At 51.2% G+C, this 16,461-nt stretch overlaps 6 protein-coding genes across 6 annotated transcripts; 2 read left to right on the top strand and 4 right to left on the bottom strand.

The window, feature by feature from the left end:
* Positions 1-1,050: 1,050 nt before the first annotated feature.
* JN550_003842 (uncharacterized protein) lies at positions 1,051-3,330 on the top strand (the record flags this gene model as incomplete). Its single annotated transcript, XM_049315291.1, has 3 exons — positions 1,051-1,141; positions 1,208-2,913; positions 2,986-3,330. 3 exons carry the CDS (start codon positions 1,051-1,053, stop codon positions 3,328-3,330), a joined length of 2,142 nt encoding a protein of 713 aa, XP_049174412.1.
* Positions 3,331-3,830: 500 nt separating this feature from the next.
* Positions 3,831-5,016, bottom strand: JN550_003841 (uncharacterized protein; the record flags this gene model as incomplete). The annotated part of the gene is made up of 2 exons (XM_049315289.1): positions 3,831-4,421; positions 4,648-5,016. The coding sequence occupies 2 exons, from the start codon at positions 5,014-5,016 to the stop codon at positions 3,831-3,833; spliced, it is 960 nt and encodes a 319-aa protein (XP_049174411.1).
* A 1,689-nt stretch (positions 5,017-6,705) lies between these two features.
* On the top strand, positions 6,706-8,406 carry JN550_003840 (uncharacterized protein; the record flags this gene model as incomplete). The annotated part of the gene is made up of 1 exon (XM_049315288.1): positions 6,706-8,406. One exon carries the CDS (start codon positions 6,706-6,708, stop codon positions 8,404-8,406), a length of 1,701 nt encoding a protein of 566 aa, XP_049174410.1.
* Positions 8,407-8,960: 554 nt separating this feature from the next.
* Positions 8,961-9,665, bottom strand: JN550_003839 (uncharacterized protein; the record flags this gene model as incomplete). Its single annotated transcript, XM_049315287.1, has 1 exon — positions 8,961-9,665. The coding sequence occupies one exon, from the start codon at positions 9,663-9,665 to the stop codon at positions 8,961-8,963; it is 705 nt and encodes a 234-aa protein (XP_049174409.1).
* A 577-nt stretch (positions 9,666-10,242) lies between these two features.
* On the bottom strand, positions 10,243-12,559 carry JN550_003838 (uncharacterized protein; the record flags this gene model as incomplete). The annotated part of the gene is made up of 7 exons (XM_049315286.1): positions 10,243-10,641; positions 10,695-10,802; positions 10,855-11,432; positions 11,504-11,693; positions 11,751-11,867; positions 11,919-12,380; positions 12,434-12,559. 7 exons carry the CDS (start codon positions 12,557-12,559, stop codon positions 10,243-10,245), a joined length of 1,980 nt encoding a protein of 659 aa, XP_049174408.1.
* A 1,630-nt stretch (positions 12,560-14,189) lies between these two features.
* On the bottom strand, positions 14,190-15,749 carry JN550_003837 (uncharacterized protein; the record flags this gene model as incomplete). Its single annotated transcript, XM_049315285.1, has 8 exons — positions 14,190-14,328; positions 14,405-14,597; positions 14,651-15,082; positions 15,146-15,259; positions 15,312-15,330; positions 15,384-15,406; positions 15,457-15,530; positions 15,589-15,749. 8 exons carry the CDS (start codon positions 15,747-15,749, stop codon positions 14,190-14,192), a joined length of 1,155 nt encoding a protein of 384 aa, XP_049174407.1.
* Between the last annotated feature and the right edge of the window lie 712 nt (positions 15,750-16,461).

Genomic DNA, 16,461 nt, shown 5'->3' with positions numbered 1-16,461 from the left:
AACATAAGGCTATGGCTGAGATTAAAGGTATTGAAACTCCAAGCATCTTACCAATGCCCAGAGCCGTGTCTATCTTAGCAAGCCTGGGCAAGACACGCTCGACACGGCTGAGAGCACCGAATCTCGTCAAGCTCGATCACTGATGGCCACGGCTGCAGGCATAAGCATCCTTCGGCCCCAGTGTGCTCTCAGCCTCCTCTGAATTGTACCCGCGGCCGGTACCCCACGATGTCGGAGGTACAGCACAGTACACGTGCGCATGCAGCCCCAAAAGCTGCCTCCAACCCCGCCAGCACCCGTCAGAAAGCTGTGAAGAAAAGCTGTGAAGAAAATTGGTGGTGGTGGTGGTGGTGGTGGTGGTGGTGAATACAGTAATGCTGTCCGTCATCTCACTTACTGTTCCTGCATACCTAGGTTGCGCTTGGGAGTTGAAAATTGCACATTTGACTTCCATGGGCCAAACGACCATTGTAAGCAGACACCACAAAAGTCACTTCTTCCGCCAGGTACCTTGAAGTAACCCCGGCCACACTGACTTGAGGCCACTAACCGACTCCATTGACCGACATTTGCGGGGTCAAGTCTGGGCACCTCCCGGCTTGGGACCTTCAGCCAACCAGCCAACCACGGGACCAACCGGCGGCGTACTAACTGTGCACAGCCACCTCATCATATCTCGGCCCTCTGTACGGGCCCGGAATCACTCATTGGCGAGGTTAAAATTTCTCCACGCCTCGTCATCGTCGCCAGCGAGAGCGATGCTGACTCGTTAAAGCGCAGCGCAGCGCTAGAGATATCTCCCCTCGCCGGCCGCGCATGATCGCTCTCGAGCTGTTTGCTCACGGGACCGCTGGGTGCCAACTTAGGTGAGACGAGGCGAGCGTTGACAACACCCGTGGACACGAGGAAATGCTGACGGCCACATGCAACTAGGTTGTTGTTACTTAACTTTGAGCCTCCCTAGCACAGACCCGAAGGCGCGTCTGCTGGGCGACCCGGGACCCCACTTTACAACAAGTCTCACCAGTTCCGTGTCGAGACGTGCTCAAGATGGCAACAGATGAGAACAGCACGACCGCGGGCCCTGAGAAGATCAAGGAGTGGCGGTCCATCGTAACCCTCATTGTATTCGTTATCACGAGTGAGTCAAGCCTCGAGGGCGACCCTTGTCACTTCCGTTGAGATGTACGCCGCTGAGTGTCTCCAGACATAATTGTTCTTTTCCCGTTTCACATACCAATTCGCTTCCCACGGGCGCTTGCAAATGCCATTGCGAATCTTCTCAGTGCCCTGCGGATAAGACCGCCGAGGCCGAAGCACCATCGAGATGATGCTCAACCACTGGTGCTGAAGTTCCCCGTAAACTTCATCACTGCACCTTTGATCGCAGACTTGTTCTTACTGGCAATTCTCGCCATTGGTCGCGAGGAAGTTTATGGGGGGACGATATCTTCAAATCACATTGAGCCGTATGACATTATGATCTTTTTCTTTTCCCTGGCATACATCGCAATCTCGATAGATGCTTCCGGGTTGATCAGATATCTGGCCTTCAAGGTGCTCCAGAAGGGAGGCAGCGCCGGTCACCTCCTGTTTTTCTACCTCTATGCCTTCTTCATGGTGCTAGGTAGTTTCATTGGAAACGACCCCATCATTCTTTCCGGCACGGCTTTCCTTGCCTACATGACAAGAGTGTCGAGTAATATTGTCCACCCGAGAGCCTGGATACACTCCCAGTTCGCCGTGGCCAACATTGCCTCTGCCATCCTCGTGTCGTCTAACCCGACCAATCTCGTCCTTGCTGGTGCTTTCAACATTCAGTTCCTGCATTACACCGCCAACATGATAGTACCTGTGATCGCCACGGCTATTGTGCTGTTCCCCTTCCTGCTGTACATCATTTTCAACGATGAGAAGTTCGTTCCCTCCAAGATCAACATCCACGAGCTGTCGGAAGAACAGAAAGCCAAGAAACCAGTCAATCCTAACATCCCCAATGCGAGGGGCAAGGCTGAGGAGGAGGAGAACCAGCATTACAACGATGATCAGGGCAAGCAATTATCACTAGAGGAGATTATGAACCCGTTCCTGGACAAGGGCGGCGCCATGTTCGGAGCTATTGTTATGGCTGCAACACTGGTCAGTATTATTGCTTTCAATGCTGCATCTCAGACCAGCATGCAGTTTCGTGTGTTCTGGGTCACGCTGCCAGCAGCTGTCGTGATGCTGTCTTGGGATCTCGGTTTCGGTTGGTTGCACCGGCACAAGACCCGTAAGATCGCCGAAAACGGCAGGAAAGAGGTTGAGGCGCTGCATGCTGCGCGACAGGCCAGCGACCGGAATGATAAGCCACTAGATCGCTCACAAGAAGGGCCAGACGTGGCGATATCCAGCGACCAGCCTTCTTTATCGAGAACTAGCTCGCCTGATGAGATACGCAGCAGCGATAGCCACAGTCCTGGGGTCTCTACCGCAAACACAGACAGCGAGCTACAACAAGACCCAGAGAAGCCTAGAATCGCCCCGGAGAACCCCAATCTTGAACCTCGCGGTCTATTTGCGGACCCACCAAGCCAGGAGGCTGAAATCAAAAACCTCCCGGCCTCCGAGAAAGAGGTGACGAAGGTGCAGGGGCCGGTGCGCCGGTCAAGTAAACCCCACCGATACCTCACAACCATCTTAGCCGAGAGATACCGATGGTCACAAGAGACATTCCCTACGGCCGCCGCGGTACTTTCACATCTTCCATACGCACTCATTCCCTTCTCTTTCTGTATGTTCATCCTAGTGCAAGCCCTGGTTTCGAAAGGATGGATCCAAGTATTCGCGTACGGTTGGGACCACTGGGTTACGAAGACGGGAACAGTAGGAGCAGTAGGTGGCATGGGCTTCCTCTCGGTGATCCTGTGCAACGTAAGTCTATTCTACCCATTTCCCACTCGGGCATAAGCCAGTAGACGGACTAACAGTTGTGTCGCATGGTAGTTCGCAGGGACTAACATCGGGACTACTATCCTGTTGTGCCGCGTCATACAGGCGTGGGTAGATATTCACGATGCCAGCACTAGTCCCATCACCCAAAGAACGTTCTGGGCGACGGTGTATGCCATGGCGGTCGGGGTGAACTATGGAGCCTTCAGCACCGCGTTCAGCGCATCGCTGGCCGGCATGCTATGGCGGGATATCCTCGCTCGGAAGCACATACACGTGAAGCAGCTGGACTTCGCGCGCGTCAACCTACCCATCATTGCGATATCCATGACGGTGGGCCTCGCCGTTCTGATCGGCGAGGTATATATCACGAGATCAGAGGAGCCCTATATCCCTTGATTTCACTACGTTACTATAGAGCTATAGACAGATCATGTATATATATCATGATAATGACAAGATTTAGTACATCTCATTCCTTCTACCTTTTTGCCTTCTCCTGCGCTGGTCTTGTTGATGGGCTGTGACTGTCGGAGTTTGGGAGTCCATGGGTTAATTGATATTGGTCTGTGGCTTGCTTTTTGGGGTAATTGACACTGGTAAATGTCATACTAGACACGCAGGCGTGATGATTTGACTGATTTTGTGACTGCTGTTGAAGCCCTGGGGTATATGTGTCACAACAGCATATCTGCTTTCTTAGCTTGGCCAGGAAATACTACAACCTTTTCTCACAAATCTCATACTACAAAGACTTGAAAAAGTCTCGTGGCGTGCATATATATGTGGGAGACAGATATATTGCGCATATGCTCCACAATCCTTTCGTTGAGTTCGCCGAGAAGGTTGGAAAGGCAAAAGCTTCGTTGGGTCAGGAGCATGAATACCCTGGTTCATTCCTAATCCCAGCCTTGTCTACCATAATGCTGCTCAAGCCAACTCACAACTACCCTTTCAGTGCGCCCGCATATCTTCGACTCCTTCAATGCTGCTCTATAAGCATCTCCCCAGCGCCCACCCTTGGCCCTAATGTCCGCACCGTGGTTCGCTAGCCACTTCAATGCGACCACATTACCAGTTTTCGCTGCCATCTGCACCGCAGATCCGTACTTGCCACCCGTACAATGCACGTCGGCTCCTGCCTCGAGGATTAGGTCCATGATCACTAAGGTGCGGTCCCGGTGTCCGGACCTGTTGCTTTTGGCGGCACAAGTCAACACCAATCCGTACTTGCCCGTCGATATCTTTGCATCGGCTCCATGAGTTAGTAGCAGTTGAACGGATTCTAAATCGTGATTGATGGCGGCGGCGTGTAGCGCGGTGCCAAAGCGGCCGCCTCTTGCGTTCACATCAGCTCCAGCATCTAGCAACGGGCCTATCATCTCCGGATAGAAGAAGGCGGCGGCTTGTAGAGGCGTATGATATCGACCGCCTATGCCATTGAGCTTGCCAGAAGCTCGTATGAGAAGTGATGGAGGTGAGATCCCCGACTAGTCTCGGTGAGCGCGAGAGAAAGAGGTGTTGCATAAGTTCCAGAATCATCTCCCTTCACTGGTCGGTAATATCCTGCAAACCTTGTTTCACGCTCGACTTCGTCTGCGGGTCTGTACGTCGTAGGTGGGTTTACAGCTGTTCCTCGCTGAAGCAGAACTCGGATGAGTTCTACCTGGGTGTCTACATCGTCGAATTCCCAAGAAAGCACCGCCTGTAGTGGACTGCGTATGGTGGACCGACGTGGTTGACGGGGGCACCTTGCACATCGACTAGCCACTTCACGAAAGGAAGGCCAGCATACCACGCCGCTTGTTGCAATGCAACCCCGAGATGATTCGTTAGTTCGGAAGACATCATGGACTCTTCAAGCAGACGTGCCGTAACCTTTTTGCATCTCGCTCCACCTGCTGCTCTGAAAGCTTCGCCATCATTAGCAGAGATATCCGCGCCGTAGTCAAGTAGTAGATCGATCATAGCCACGTTAATTACCGCCCCAGCTGCTCTCGCCAGTCCGTCGGCCACCATACCATTTTTCAGTAGAAATGTGGCCATTTTCATGTTTCCACTTTTGCAGGCCTCTCCTAGTGCCATCTTGATCGCCCCTTTTGAGCTGAGGTTAGCGCCATATCTTAGGAGCAGCGCGATAGCTTCTGTATCAACTTTAAGACAGGCACTCCCAATAACTGACTTGGATCATCGAGTATCAATAGCGTTAGGATTGAGGCCATAGTCAAGTAGTATCTCCAGTTCCTCTAGTGATTCTCATGCATCAATGGCGGCTTCTGTGTCATTTTCTTGAAGCCGAGCTCCATAATGTCGCAACAGTGCCGCGAGACCTTGATCTCTACTCGACAAGGCCAAGTCCAGGCTACTTTGCCCGTTCTCTAATCTATTGATATCAGCACCCGCTTCGAGGAGTGTCGGGATGGAACTCGTTAGCTCGCTTCGAATTGCTGTACAGACCAAGCTACATTCCTGAATGGTATCGCAAGTGCTTATGAAAAGTTGTGTAGCCGTTTAGCTAGCAAATATCAAAGAGCTTGCCTGAGTGTTCAAAGCGGAAGATCACGTCACTCTATTTTGAAGGATTTGCAGCTGCCCAAGCGGCATAGCCCAAGTGCCCGCAAAGAGTAAGATACACCACGTGATAATAAGCGAATCGTAGGACTATCGTTCACTTTCAACCTGCCTTTGCTCTCGTTGCTTCAACAATCAAAGACTTCATTGGGAAACGTCATTGCTCACGATTTTAGTAGTTCGAAGTGAACTCAGTGGTAAATAGTGCATTCACCAGGATTCATAAGGGCCTGTGCAGGGTCTGTATCAAGGACGCGAACCTTAGACAGGCTAACGTCTTGCAGTCTCATCGCAATAAGCAGACAATTAGTTCAGAATTCTGTTGGTTTGTCACGATGTACCAAATCTGACCCGCGGGGTTGCTTTTGAAAACACTAACTGCATTTGATATCGCGTAATTTATTGTACTTAAAACTTCTTCTTGGTGTTTGGACTGAAGGTATTAAACGTTTGTCGTGTTCAACGTGAGAGAGGTCCACTATCAACATACTTTCCCAAAGCGGCCACATCTTGAGACTGCCATCAAATGCGTTCCAGAACAAGTGCTGGTCCTGGACGACAATAACAACAACCATAAGGTACGACGGAGGAAAAACTGTGAGCTCAAGCAGACGTTTTGCGCGTTACAAATGCAACGAACGGGCTATCCACCATTCTTATGTAGTGCATGTTGAAAGAAACACAGTGGAGCCGTATACTCGCCAATGCAGGGCTTGCAGGGCTTGCAGGGCTACAAAGGATTGCGGCCAGCATCACTTTCCGAGCGCCTAACTTGATGCTCGTAAATACGTACCTTAGGTAATAAGTCGGTCCCCTCTTCTTTGCAGGGAGGCTATTCTTAGGGGCATTGTGAACCAGGCGCCGTTCAATTGGCTTCATTTCACTAAAATGATGACTCGAGCAGCTAGGCGTGAACAGTGCGGTCGCTAGTGGTCCGGATGGCTGCCAATAGTGGCCTAAATGTCGGCGCCATGACGCCGTTTGGCGGCGCTGGAAGCTTAAATCCCAGGCTGCGGGCGGCCTAGGGCTTAACTCAGCTTCCAAATTAGCGTACTTCGAATCAGGGGCTCAGGGCGCATGTTCGATAAGTGAACCATGTTCCAAAGCGGAAGCCCTACCAGCCTTTTTATCGTCACGATGCCCGTTCCCAAGTCTTCTTTCTATTTTGAACAGTACTTATGAAATTTATCAACTTCGACGGAAATGCCTAGCACCCAGAACACACCGGTTGTCACCCAGCACAGCAAAGACAAGCCCATAATCACGGATCCAGATTTTGAAGATGAGGATATGGAGGTGGACGACGAGAGCTTTATTGACGACGATGAGGATGACGAGATAATAGGCCCCTTCCATCCACTTCCAAGGACTCGGCCCGATCCCGAGGATCCTGCGTATGGACTCCCTGACCCCGGACCCGGCATGGTCTACAGCACTTTTCCCTATCACGAAAATTATTTGGAGGATCCGTCCTATTTCGATACTCTGGGCAGAGATCCAATGACACAAATGCGGATCTACACCCTGCCGGATGAGGACGAACAAGCCCACCATGTGCTTCGCGTGCTGGAAATGTTCCCATACCGCGGCCTCGAAATCCTGTTTGACGCGGCCATGAGAGGCCGGGCCAAGGTTGTGGGTGCGTTGATCGGAGCCGGCGTCAAGGCTCATCCGGAACCTGGCAGCGATGAGGAAGATGAGCTCCTGGTTCCTATTCACACTGCTGCATACAAGGGCCATCTTGACTGCATGCAGGTTCTGGTGCGAGAAGGCAATGTGGACCCGGACAACGTGAGCGATGGACACACTGTCCTGATGCGCGCGGTGGTAGGTGGACACGAACATGTTGTTCTGTGGCTACTTGAGACAAAACGCGTTAACCCCAAAAGGAGGGTTAGGCAAGATGACGGTAATGTCTCACTCGGAGCGCTGGACGTGGCTGCGTTGGAGGGTCAAGTGGCGTGCGCCTCATTAATTGTCGAGTACATGGTCGAAGAACAGTTGGCAATCGACGATATGATAAACCACGCGACAATGCAAAGCGCAGGCATGTCCGGCAGCCGAGAAATGGTGGAAAGCCTGATGTTCTGGGCAAAACTGCCTGACTTGGGCTCGACTGAGAAAACTTCGAAGATCAGCCGGTCACAAACCAAACTGGTCGAGGCTGCGGTGATAGGAGCTGCAAACGCGGGCAATGGGGCCATCACCAAAGAGCTCTTATCATACCTCCGAGTTCACAGTGGTGCGTTCAGCCCGTCAAACGAAGTCCGGGATGCTCTGAGAAGGGGGGTGATTAAATCGTCTGCAAAGAATGATGCAGAATCATTCCAGATATTCTTAAAGTTGGCACTGCCAATCGGCACAGAGCGCACGGTGATGCGAAAAACATTATCAAATGCACTATTCGAGGCTGCGGATGAAAACGCCCTTGATATGGTCAAAATCCTGCTCGAACAGCACCATGTAGATGTCAACGACGGATCGCAGAATCTACATGAACTTACACCGCTTATCACAGCGGCAGGACGGGGGCATTTGGACGTGGTCAAATACCTAGTTGACGAGGCGGGAGCAGACATCAAAGTTGGCGCAGGAGCAGAGTGTGACACGCCACTGTGGTTCGCCGTGAAGGGAGAGCACCACGATGTTGCCTTGCATCTTCTTCGACGCGGTGGTCCAGTCAACCAGATCATCCCTGCACGCAAACCGAATTTCTCCAAACCCGATGATATCTTCATGCGCGTAGTTCGATTTTTGGATAAAGATCACGGAGTGAAAGTATTCCTTGATGGGGAGGCTGCCGATGAATATGAAATGGAGGCTACTAGAGGGTGTGTTGATATTGTTGGGCTGACTTCAGCGGACAGCCAATGGTGGGATAAACTGGATTTGAAATCGAACTGACGGGACGGTCCTAGACATCAAGGTTTCTGCTGACAGAATTACACCACGACAATGTTATCATCACTCCGGTGTACAAATGAACAAAATGGGGACTTCAAACTCGCTGCCACATTGCCCGCGGGCTTCTAGCAACAGAAGATACGAAAATATTATGTACAACAGGCCGTACTGAGATCTCTGTCGCTGTATGAGATACCCCTGATCGACTTCCATGGAACCAAAAGCGATTTGACAAACAAACCTCGATAAACTTGATAATCAGAAGTGGGTGCCGTCATGGCGGAAGTGGAGCTGGAGCCGTCATCTATAATTATCAAGGGGATTTATGCGCACTCGAGGAACTTGGCATCAAGCATTCATTCCTGCACTTGAAAAGCAAGTAATCCAAGGCGTAAAACCATGAAGGTCTCTGGTATAGTGATAGGGGTTTGTTTATTGGCCTTAACAAGTGAAGTGAGGTTACTGGCAGCACTTCAATACGGAGCCACTATATCGGCTCAAAAATAATGAATGCTTATCGAACTATTCAGGTACTACGGGCTAGATAAAACGGCCTAGTCCTGCACAAATACTGTCGTGTCATCCACGGACATCCTTCCTATCCGGACTCTGTTGACGTTCATCTCTTCGTCCTCATACCCAATTGAGACACCACACAGAATTTCTAGATCATCTGAGATGCCGACCTTCTCTCTCACGAGGTCACGGTAGCCCGCAATGCTTACTTGCACACAGCTTCCCACTCCCAAGTCAGTCAGGGCTAGGAGAAATGTTTGCAGGTACATTCCGACGCTCATCGCCGATACTCCGGGGAGTTGCTTGCTCATGCATACGATCACACCGACCGGTGCACCGAAGAACTCGAAATTGCGCAGTGTAGCATGGCGTCGCGCCTCGGCATCATCCCGGGGGATACCCCAGCCCTCACCGTAGATGAGTTTGCCCAGCTCCGAGCGCCAAGGTTTGAATTGTTCCGGGAGAGGCGGTATGTTCGGGGCCGCCCCGGAAGATGCCTCCTGCTTCAGAGCGGTCGTCAGCCGATCTAACGCCTTCCCGGTAACGATGTACAGTCTCCAAGCCTGCGTGTTGGAGTTTGAGGGCGAGTGAGCTGCCAGCTTCAAAGCCTTTTCCAGGACCGACTTGGGTACCTCCTTGGGCAAGAACAGACGAGTAGAGTGTCGCGTCACAATGGCCTCGTCTAAGAGCATATGGTGGCTTTTGCGGCGCGACGAAGGACTTTCAGGCGGTGTCGTTGCCATGATTACAGTGTACCAAGCCAGTCAAGAGTTCCATCTAAAGTATGAAGGAGTCGGGAGCTTTGGGGAGGAAGTCCTGCATCTGCGTGCCTTAAGACTTCTTTTTAGATACCGCCCGATCCGGCACGAGAGACCAATGCGGGGATCTTAGCCCGACGGATAAGCACTACAGATACTCCCACGCCGTAGTACCTGCTATCCTATAAACCTAAATGAAGCTAATTCAGAGTCTTTGCATCATCTGGCAGGTGCTGAGTGATCGACCTGCAACTAGAGTTGGGGCTCTGTTCCGGCACCCCTCGAAGTGGCGTAAATCTTTCCCTAGCGAAAGCTTGTCTCAACGTCCTTCGAGCTTCATTGGGATCTAATTTATCCTAAGGAGAGAGGGTTACTTTGGGGTCCCGTGCAGCATATTTGGCAGCTTGCCGAGCATAATTGCCGACACCATCCGAAAGAGCGACATGACATTACGGCACTGGACACAAGTTGTACATAATCATGATTTATAGTTCCCTATATTTTATCTATGGCGCTACTTAGGTAAATTATCGGACAGGATGCGCTTTATGGGCACAGGCATCTAAGATCTCCGTCCCCGTTTCATCGAGCGCTTGGAAGTACCAGATGCGCCTGTGTCAAGCACAGCAACACTGAGGTTGGGGAGAGAGAATTCGAAGACACCATTGTCGTCAGCAGTGACTGTGCTCTTAGTGGTGGTAACCACATTAACACCAGTGAACGGGTCGTTGTATCCATAGGGATTGTCAGGGCCGCTCAGCACTGTCAACTCTGCCGCGGTTCCAGCTGCCACACCGTCGAATGACAGCGACACTGGCACATCAGCGCCCTCTGTGGAGTTGTATACCGCACCTTTGAAGATATAGGCGCCAGTGTCTTCATTTTTGCCGGTGACATAGTAGAGAGGGTTGAAGTCAGCGGTAGCTGGCAATGTGTGGGTGAAAAGATGGCCCGCAAAAAGCTAATATCAATGAGTCAAGATGCAGAGTATCGAGGTCCGACGGGTGTACATACCTCCCAGACATAGAAGCTCGTGGATTTGGTAGTCAATGCCGGGTCTGCCGCGAACTGTATCATCGTCGTGGCCCATTGCCACCTGTCCAAGCTTCGAATAATCGGTGCCTTTGATTTGTCAGAACAAAGGTCAAATGAAAAATTCCAGGAGGTATCTTACATATAAAGCGCCGAGAATGCGGTCAGAGTTTCTTTCGTACCCAATCAGGGAGGCAGCTTCACCAACAGCACCGCCCCACCACGGGTACTCGACAAGACCACCATCCCAGGCCGTGCCGCCGTTGGGGTGAACAGCGGCTGCTTCGCCGATCAAGTGAGGGATCTCAACATTGTCGAACAGATCAAACTGATCCACCATCTGGTCTGGCGTTCCGTATATGTGATAATCGCCATTGCCAGGGGCCGGGATATCATAGCCGTCGAGAACGGAACCGGAAGAGATAACCTGAATATCGGGATAGGCGGCATTGATGGCTTCAAGAAACATTGGGAAGCGGTAGCTCTTGTAGGTCTCCCATCCTTCTGGGGCACCGGCAAGCCAGTCCTCATTGCCAACCTCTACGTACTTGAGTGTGAAAGGCTCAGGGTGGCCATATTTTGCGCGCAGGCTACCCCAAGTTGAGTCTGCAGCGCCGCGAATGAACTCGATTTGGTCCAGCGCGTCGTCAATGAAAGGTTGTAGCTCATCCTGAGGGGTAACGCCGCCGTCGAGAGCTAGCCCTGCCCATACGCCAACGACTACAAGATTCAGTTAGCATTGTGCAACTTGGACTACGAAACGTAACCTAGGAGATCCTTGAGACACTCACTAAGCTCTAAGCCCATGTCTTCTGACAGCTCCAAGTACTCCATAAGTCCGAGGCCGTTGGACTGTTGATAATTCCATACACCAGCGTAGCCGGGTCGATCTTTGAGAGGTCCAATGGAGTTCTTCCAATCCCAGTATGATGAGTTCGTTAGACCCTCCAACATGTTACCGCCTGGTATGCGAAAGTAAGTCTATAAATTGTTGTTAGAGCCGTGTAATGTTCAGGGGTTAATGCTACGTATACTTACTGGGTGGAAAGCCTCCAAGACCTCTGCAAGGTCCACTCGAACACCGTTAGGGCGATCCTTGTATGTGGGGGGAAATAAGCTAATCAAGTTGAAGTCGAGAGATCCATCCTCAAGTCCCTGAGGCATATTAGTAGCCTGTCTCCCAGGTCAAAGTCATATGTAACTCACTGCCGAATCGAAGGTTATGGAAAAGGAATTATTCGAGTTTGGTGCATTGACTGAAGGAGTCAACTCGAAGGGGTGTTCAACCCATTCATCGGGCGAGCTCTTTGACTCGACCTCAACGCTGCCAAAAACCTCTCCCGTAATGTTGGACATGAGGGAAGCATTGAAGATACCCTGGTAGGAGCCTTTGACCCAGAATGAACCAGTATACTTCTTTTGCTTAACATCCATCCCCCAATAGCCATCATTGTAGAAGCCAAGGATTCCATCTGATCCGGATGAGGCAACGTTGAGGGATGTCTTGAGCGCGTCAGACAGAGGGGTGCTCAGATTCTGGAGACTCAAAGCAGCGCCGTTGAGGGAATACCATCCTTCGAGCGTAGACGGGAAACTATAGCTCGACTGGAAGGCCCGGTTCCGAATGAGTTCGGCGTAAAGACCGCCGTCTCCCGAGTTACTAATATCCTGATTCGCTATTAGCATCCCACAGCGTCATTCTCCGTATTTACTCAACCCACCTCGTGGAGGAAACCGTATTGATGTCGGCTTGTGGCATTGCCACCATCGGAGCTGACTGTAATAGTGACAGCTGCAGCGAAGGGCAAAGCTACAATTGCCGAAGCAACTGACCTGAGTGAAACCATCGTGGCTGTACAGGCTCAACCGACCAGGACTGCTTCCGGAAAAGTAGGAATATCGCCCCGATGGAACTGCCAGTCCTACGCTCGTGAGACATTTATACCTGCCAGCTTCTCCAAAGACATCGTGACCCGTTTTGGAGACTGCGGAGAATTGGAGTCGTGACGTTGGGGAAAGCCTGTCTTGTGGTGTTATTGGTACTATATTGCACTTGGCGAGGCCGCATCGTGCGAACCAAGGTTTTGCGGCTCGAAAACGCATGCGCACCTATCAGATGTAACAGTACAGGTCTAAATGACGACGACGCGTCTTGGTCCCGGTGCAAGCGGCAGATCGGTGTTTGTCCCCCTCGCGCCCGAGTGTAACGCCAGGCGGCACGTTTGGTCGGGTATATTCAAATCGGCTCTTGATAGGTGGAATACTCCACGGGGTTATATGCGCCTTGTTTTGCGGGGTAGGGAGTACTGTGGGGTAGGCGATGGGGAGATGTGTTCGGACGACGATCTCACATGCTATGCGGATTAGTGTCTTGCATGGTACGATGATCACGGGCCAAGGAAGCTTTTGACAGATTTCTTGCCGTCATTTCCTGCGTAGTGTCTTGAAAAGATCGTGGACCCCAGCTGCCAATTCCAACTGGCGTGGTGTTGCTAAGGACCGGCGCCGGAAACTTTACCGTGGTCAATATTCCGCCAGCCTTGAATTTCAAACCCCAGTGGACGCAAAACAAGATAATAATACAAAGCGAGAACCGAATCGCTGCGATTTGGCGCCATCTACGATTTATAGCTCGATACCAGTCTGGGGCTTTTGTCTAATGCAAACCAAAAACCGATTGGCACGCCTCCACAAAACCTGGTTCCTTGGCAGGCTTGGTTCCTAACAGGGACAGAACATTACCATTGCACAATAAGGCCAGAACGACGAAGCGCCGCCCTTCTCCGGTCATATGCCGTGCGAGTCGATCGACAAATGCAGCAAGTTCTCCATATATAAAGGAAGCCAGGTAGGATCTTTGAAGCCAGGTTGAACATTCTGCCTTGGCACAAAGCAGCACTTTTGCATGAGGGTTTAATTGTTCTCACATGATGCACTGCGAAATGCATTATGGAATGGTCCATGGTTTATACTAAGGAAAATTCACGTACCCTATTCTCAACAATGGACTCTGATGACTTCTGCAGGCCTGTCTAGTTATGTAGAAGCCCATGGGGCCAAGGTTCGCGTTCTGGTCATTTCAGCCGACATGAGCTTCCTCCAAGTGACTGTCGAAGATGAGTAGGCCTTACAAGACAGCAAGTCTCGACTAGTGTCGCTATGCCAGAAGCCTTGCAACAGGGTTCAGTTAGGCTAGGATGGTTCTAGATTGAGTATAACTTCTTCGAGAATCCTGACCACTTGTACATAGCGGACGCGGTCTGAAATATTAATAAAACTTCAAACGACTCAATGCATCGGGACGGTGCTCTCAACGTCTTTACAAGGGGTTGAGACTACCTCCTGATCATACAACATTATCCTAACCGCCAGCTCTGGAGAAGTTCGACTGGATTCCAGCGGATCATTATATAGAGCTCACGCATTGAACCCATCGACCAACCGACCGCTGGGTGAGGGCTGATCCCTACATGGTGATCACCTCAAGTAATCCCGTGTTCCAGAGTCAAACTTGCGTAATGCAGACTCTTCTACACTGTCAGCTTGGCGAACTGACAAGCCATTGAGCGGAGGAAGTTGACGGGTCACAAGCGGTTTCTGACCGTACACTACCACTCTGTAGAACGAACTCGAATCAGCAGCAGCCTTATGGAAGGGATCCCATGAGACGAAAAAGAATTTGCAGGACATACGCAGGGAATGACCATCTGATCTGTGTATTGACAAGCTCCTTTCTGACATTGGTCAACAATGTTGCGATTTCTGAAGGCGAGAGTCCAGCTGCGACGAGCATTTTCCGAGAGATGCCATCCAGGCCCATGAGAAGATCTCGAGAGAGGTAAGCCCCCACACGTTTCCATTTGCGGTCACGCGGCCAAACGTTTCCTGTAGACGTATCAGCCGGTAACCATCGTCGAAAGCAGTCCCCGCATACTCACCTGGCAAGGGTACAGATACCTGGGTCACATTTTCGAAGCCCAACTCTTCCATCCACGTCTTGTAATGTCGTGCAACGTCTATGTTCCGTCCTTTGGCGGCTGCTCCTGCAATCAGGTGTCTTCCCCACTTTTCGATGCTGGTCCCACGGACAGACTCATCGGGAGACCAGAAACCCGTCTGTATGTCTTGATACTCTATCCAGCCGCCTGGGTTCAAATTTTCGAAAGCCGAGCGCATGACGGCTTTCGGATCATCAAAGCAAGTAGTGACAAAGCGGAAGTGTATGTAGTCGAACTTGTGCGGATATAACCATTCGTCCTCTGCATCCTCCTTGATGAAAGAGCAGTTTGGTGGAATGCCTGTTGACGGCTGAATGAAGCTCAGGTCTGTTCCCAGAACAGTCGAGTCAGGATGTGCCTCGGCAAATTGTACTTGACGAAATCAACATTCAGCATATGGAGTCAACTCAGCCAATACGCGGGCAGCCATCTTACTGGACCATATTCCTGTACCACAGCAAATATCAAGAACTTGTCTTGGACTGTCTGGAAGAGGCGCCAGAGAGAGCTGGCCATCGAGGGCTTCTAGAAACATGCGATGTTGGAAATCTGTAAAATCTATTAGCAAAGTCTCCCGCTGTTGAACCAGGATCGATCCTACCTAGGCGATCTTGCTCTACCTGGCGCTTGGTCAGCTTTGGTCCCATCCCTGCACCACTTACAAATTACTTACTCCGTCATTTGGTATATAGTACTCTAAACATGTCAGTGAGCTGATCCAAGGATTTTCCTGCCATGGTGCCTACTCCCTTGCTTGTATCCGTGATAACTGCGTCCGGTATCTTCGATCACGGAGTCTTCTTCGATGATTGAGTAATTGCTAAGAACCATCAGCTTAGAGGCCAGCGCTGCCCATAGTGGCAGACGAATCAGCTCACGTTGGCGTGCGACCCCACGTATCCGAGTCGAACCGTTCGTCCGCAGACACGGTAACATCTGGACGGTAGCCTACCGCCGGGCCAGAGGGCACTCCTACCGGTACGGCATTCTGCGAGCCTCGAGATTCCGGCCGATTGGCAGGATCCGTACAACGTATCATATTCACGCCACAAAGGACGACTTGGAAGTCGATCGGCAAAGCCCAAGGTTGGGGAGACGAGACGCCGACTTTTGCGAGGACAAACCTATGAGGGTGGCAGGCAAGGCAGGCAGCGGCGCAGCATGTGGTACTGTTGCAGATCCCGGCAATCTGGGTATGTATGTGATTCATCGAACCCCACCCCGTCAGCCTGGTAGGGAGCCTATCAGAAAGTCACGGCACGTGACGGTATGCAGCGCGACGACGCCATGCATTTGCGACGCTGATCGCCGAAAGTACTGCAGATGTGCGCTGCTGCAGGAAGCTAGTAAGTAGGCCGTCGTGATCTCGTCAGATCGCTAATCACGATATCATCACAAGTGGGTTCTTATGGGCTTGTATAATACTTAGGTACGGAGTAGGAACTTGGAGATCGAGACCCGCAATTGGAGTACTCAAGGGATCGCATGCGACAGCCACCGTAAATGCCGTATACTCAAGGCTGAAAGACCGTTCCAGAGGCAGGCCGTTACCACTTACTGAACAGGAGCAACAGTGTCCTGTTGTCAACTTCAAAGCTAGCTATCAACCCCATAATCCAGACAAGCGAATGTCCAGCAGAAATGAAGAGTTCGATTTCATGACGTCGCAATTTTGCTGTGTCATGCGTATATCTTGGCCACTGCCACACATCATGAGAGCACGCAACATCGCACAGTCCAGCACATACACT

This window comes from Neoarthrinium moseri (genome assembly GCF_022829205.1).
Source record: "Neoarthrinium moseri strain CBS 164.80 chromosome Unknown scaffold9_Wmoseri_CBS_16480, whole genome shotgun sequence".
Taxonomy (NCBI): domain Eukaryota; kingdom Fungi; phylum Ascomycota; class Sordariomycetes; order Amphisphaeriales; family Apiosporaceae; genus Neoarthrinium; species Neoarthrinium moseri.
Note: the sequence above shows the minus strand (reverse complement) of the source record. Positions and strands in the feature narration are given on the sequence as shown.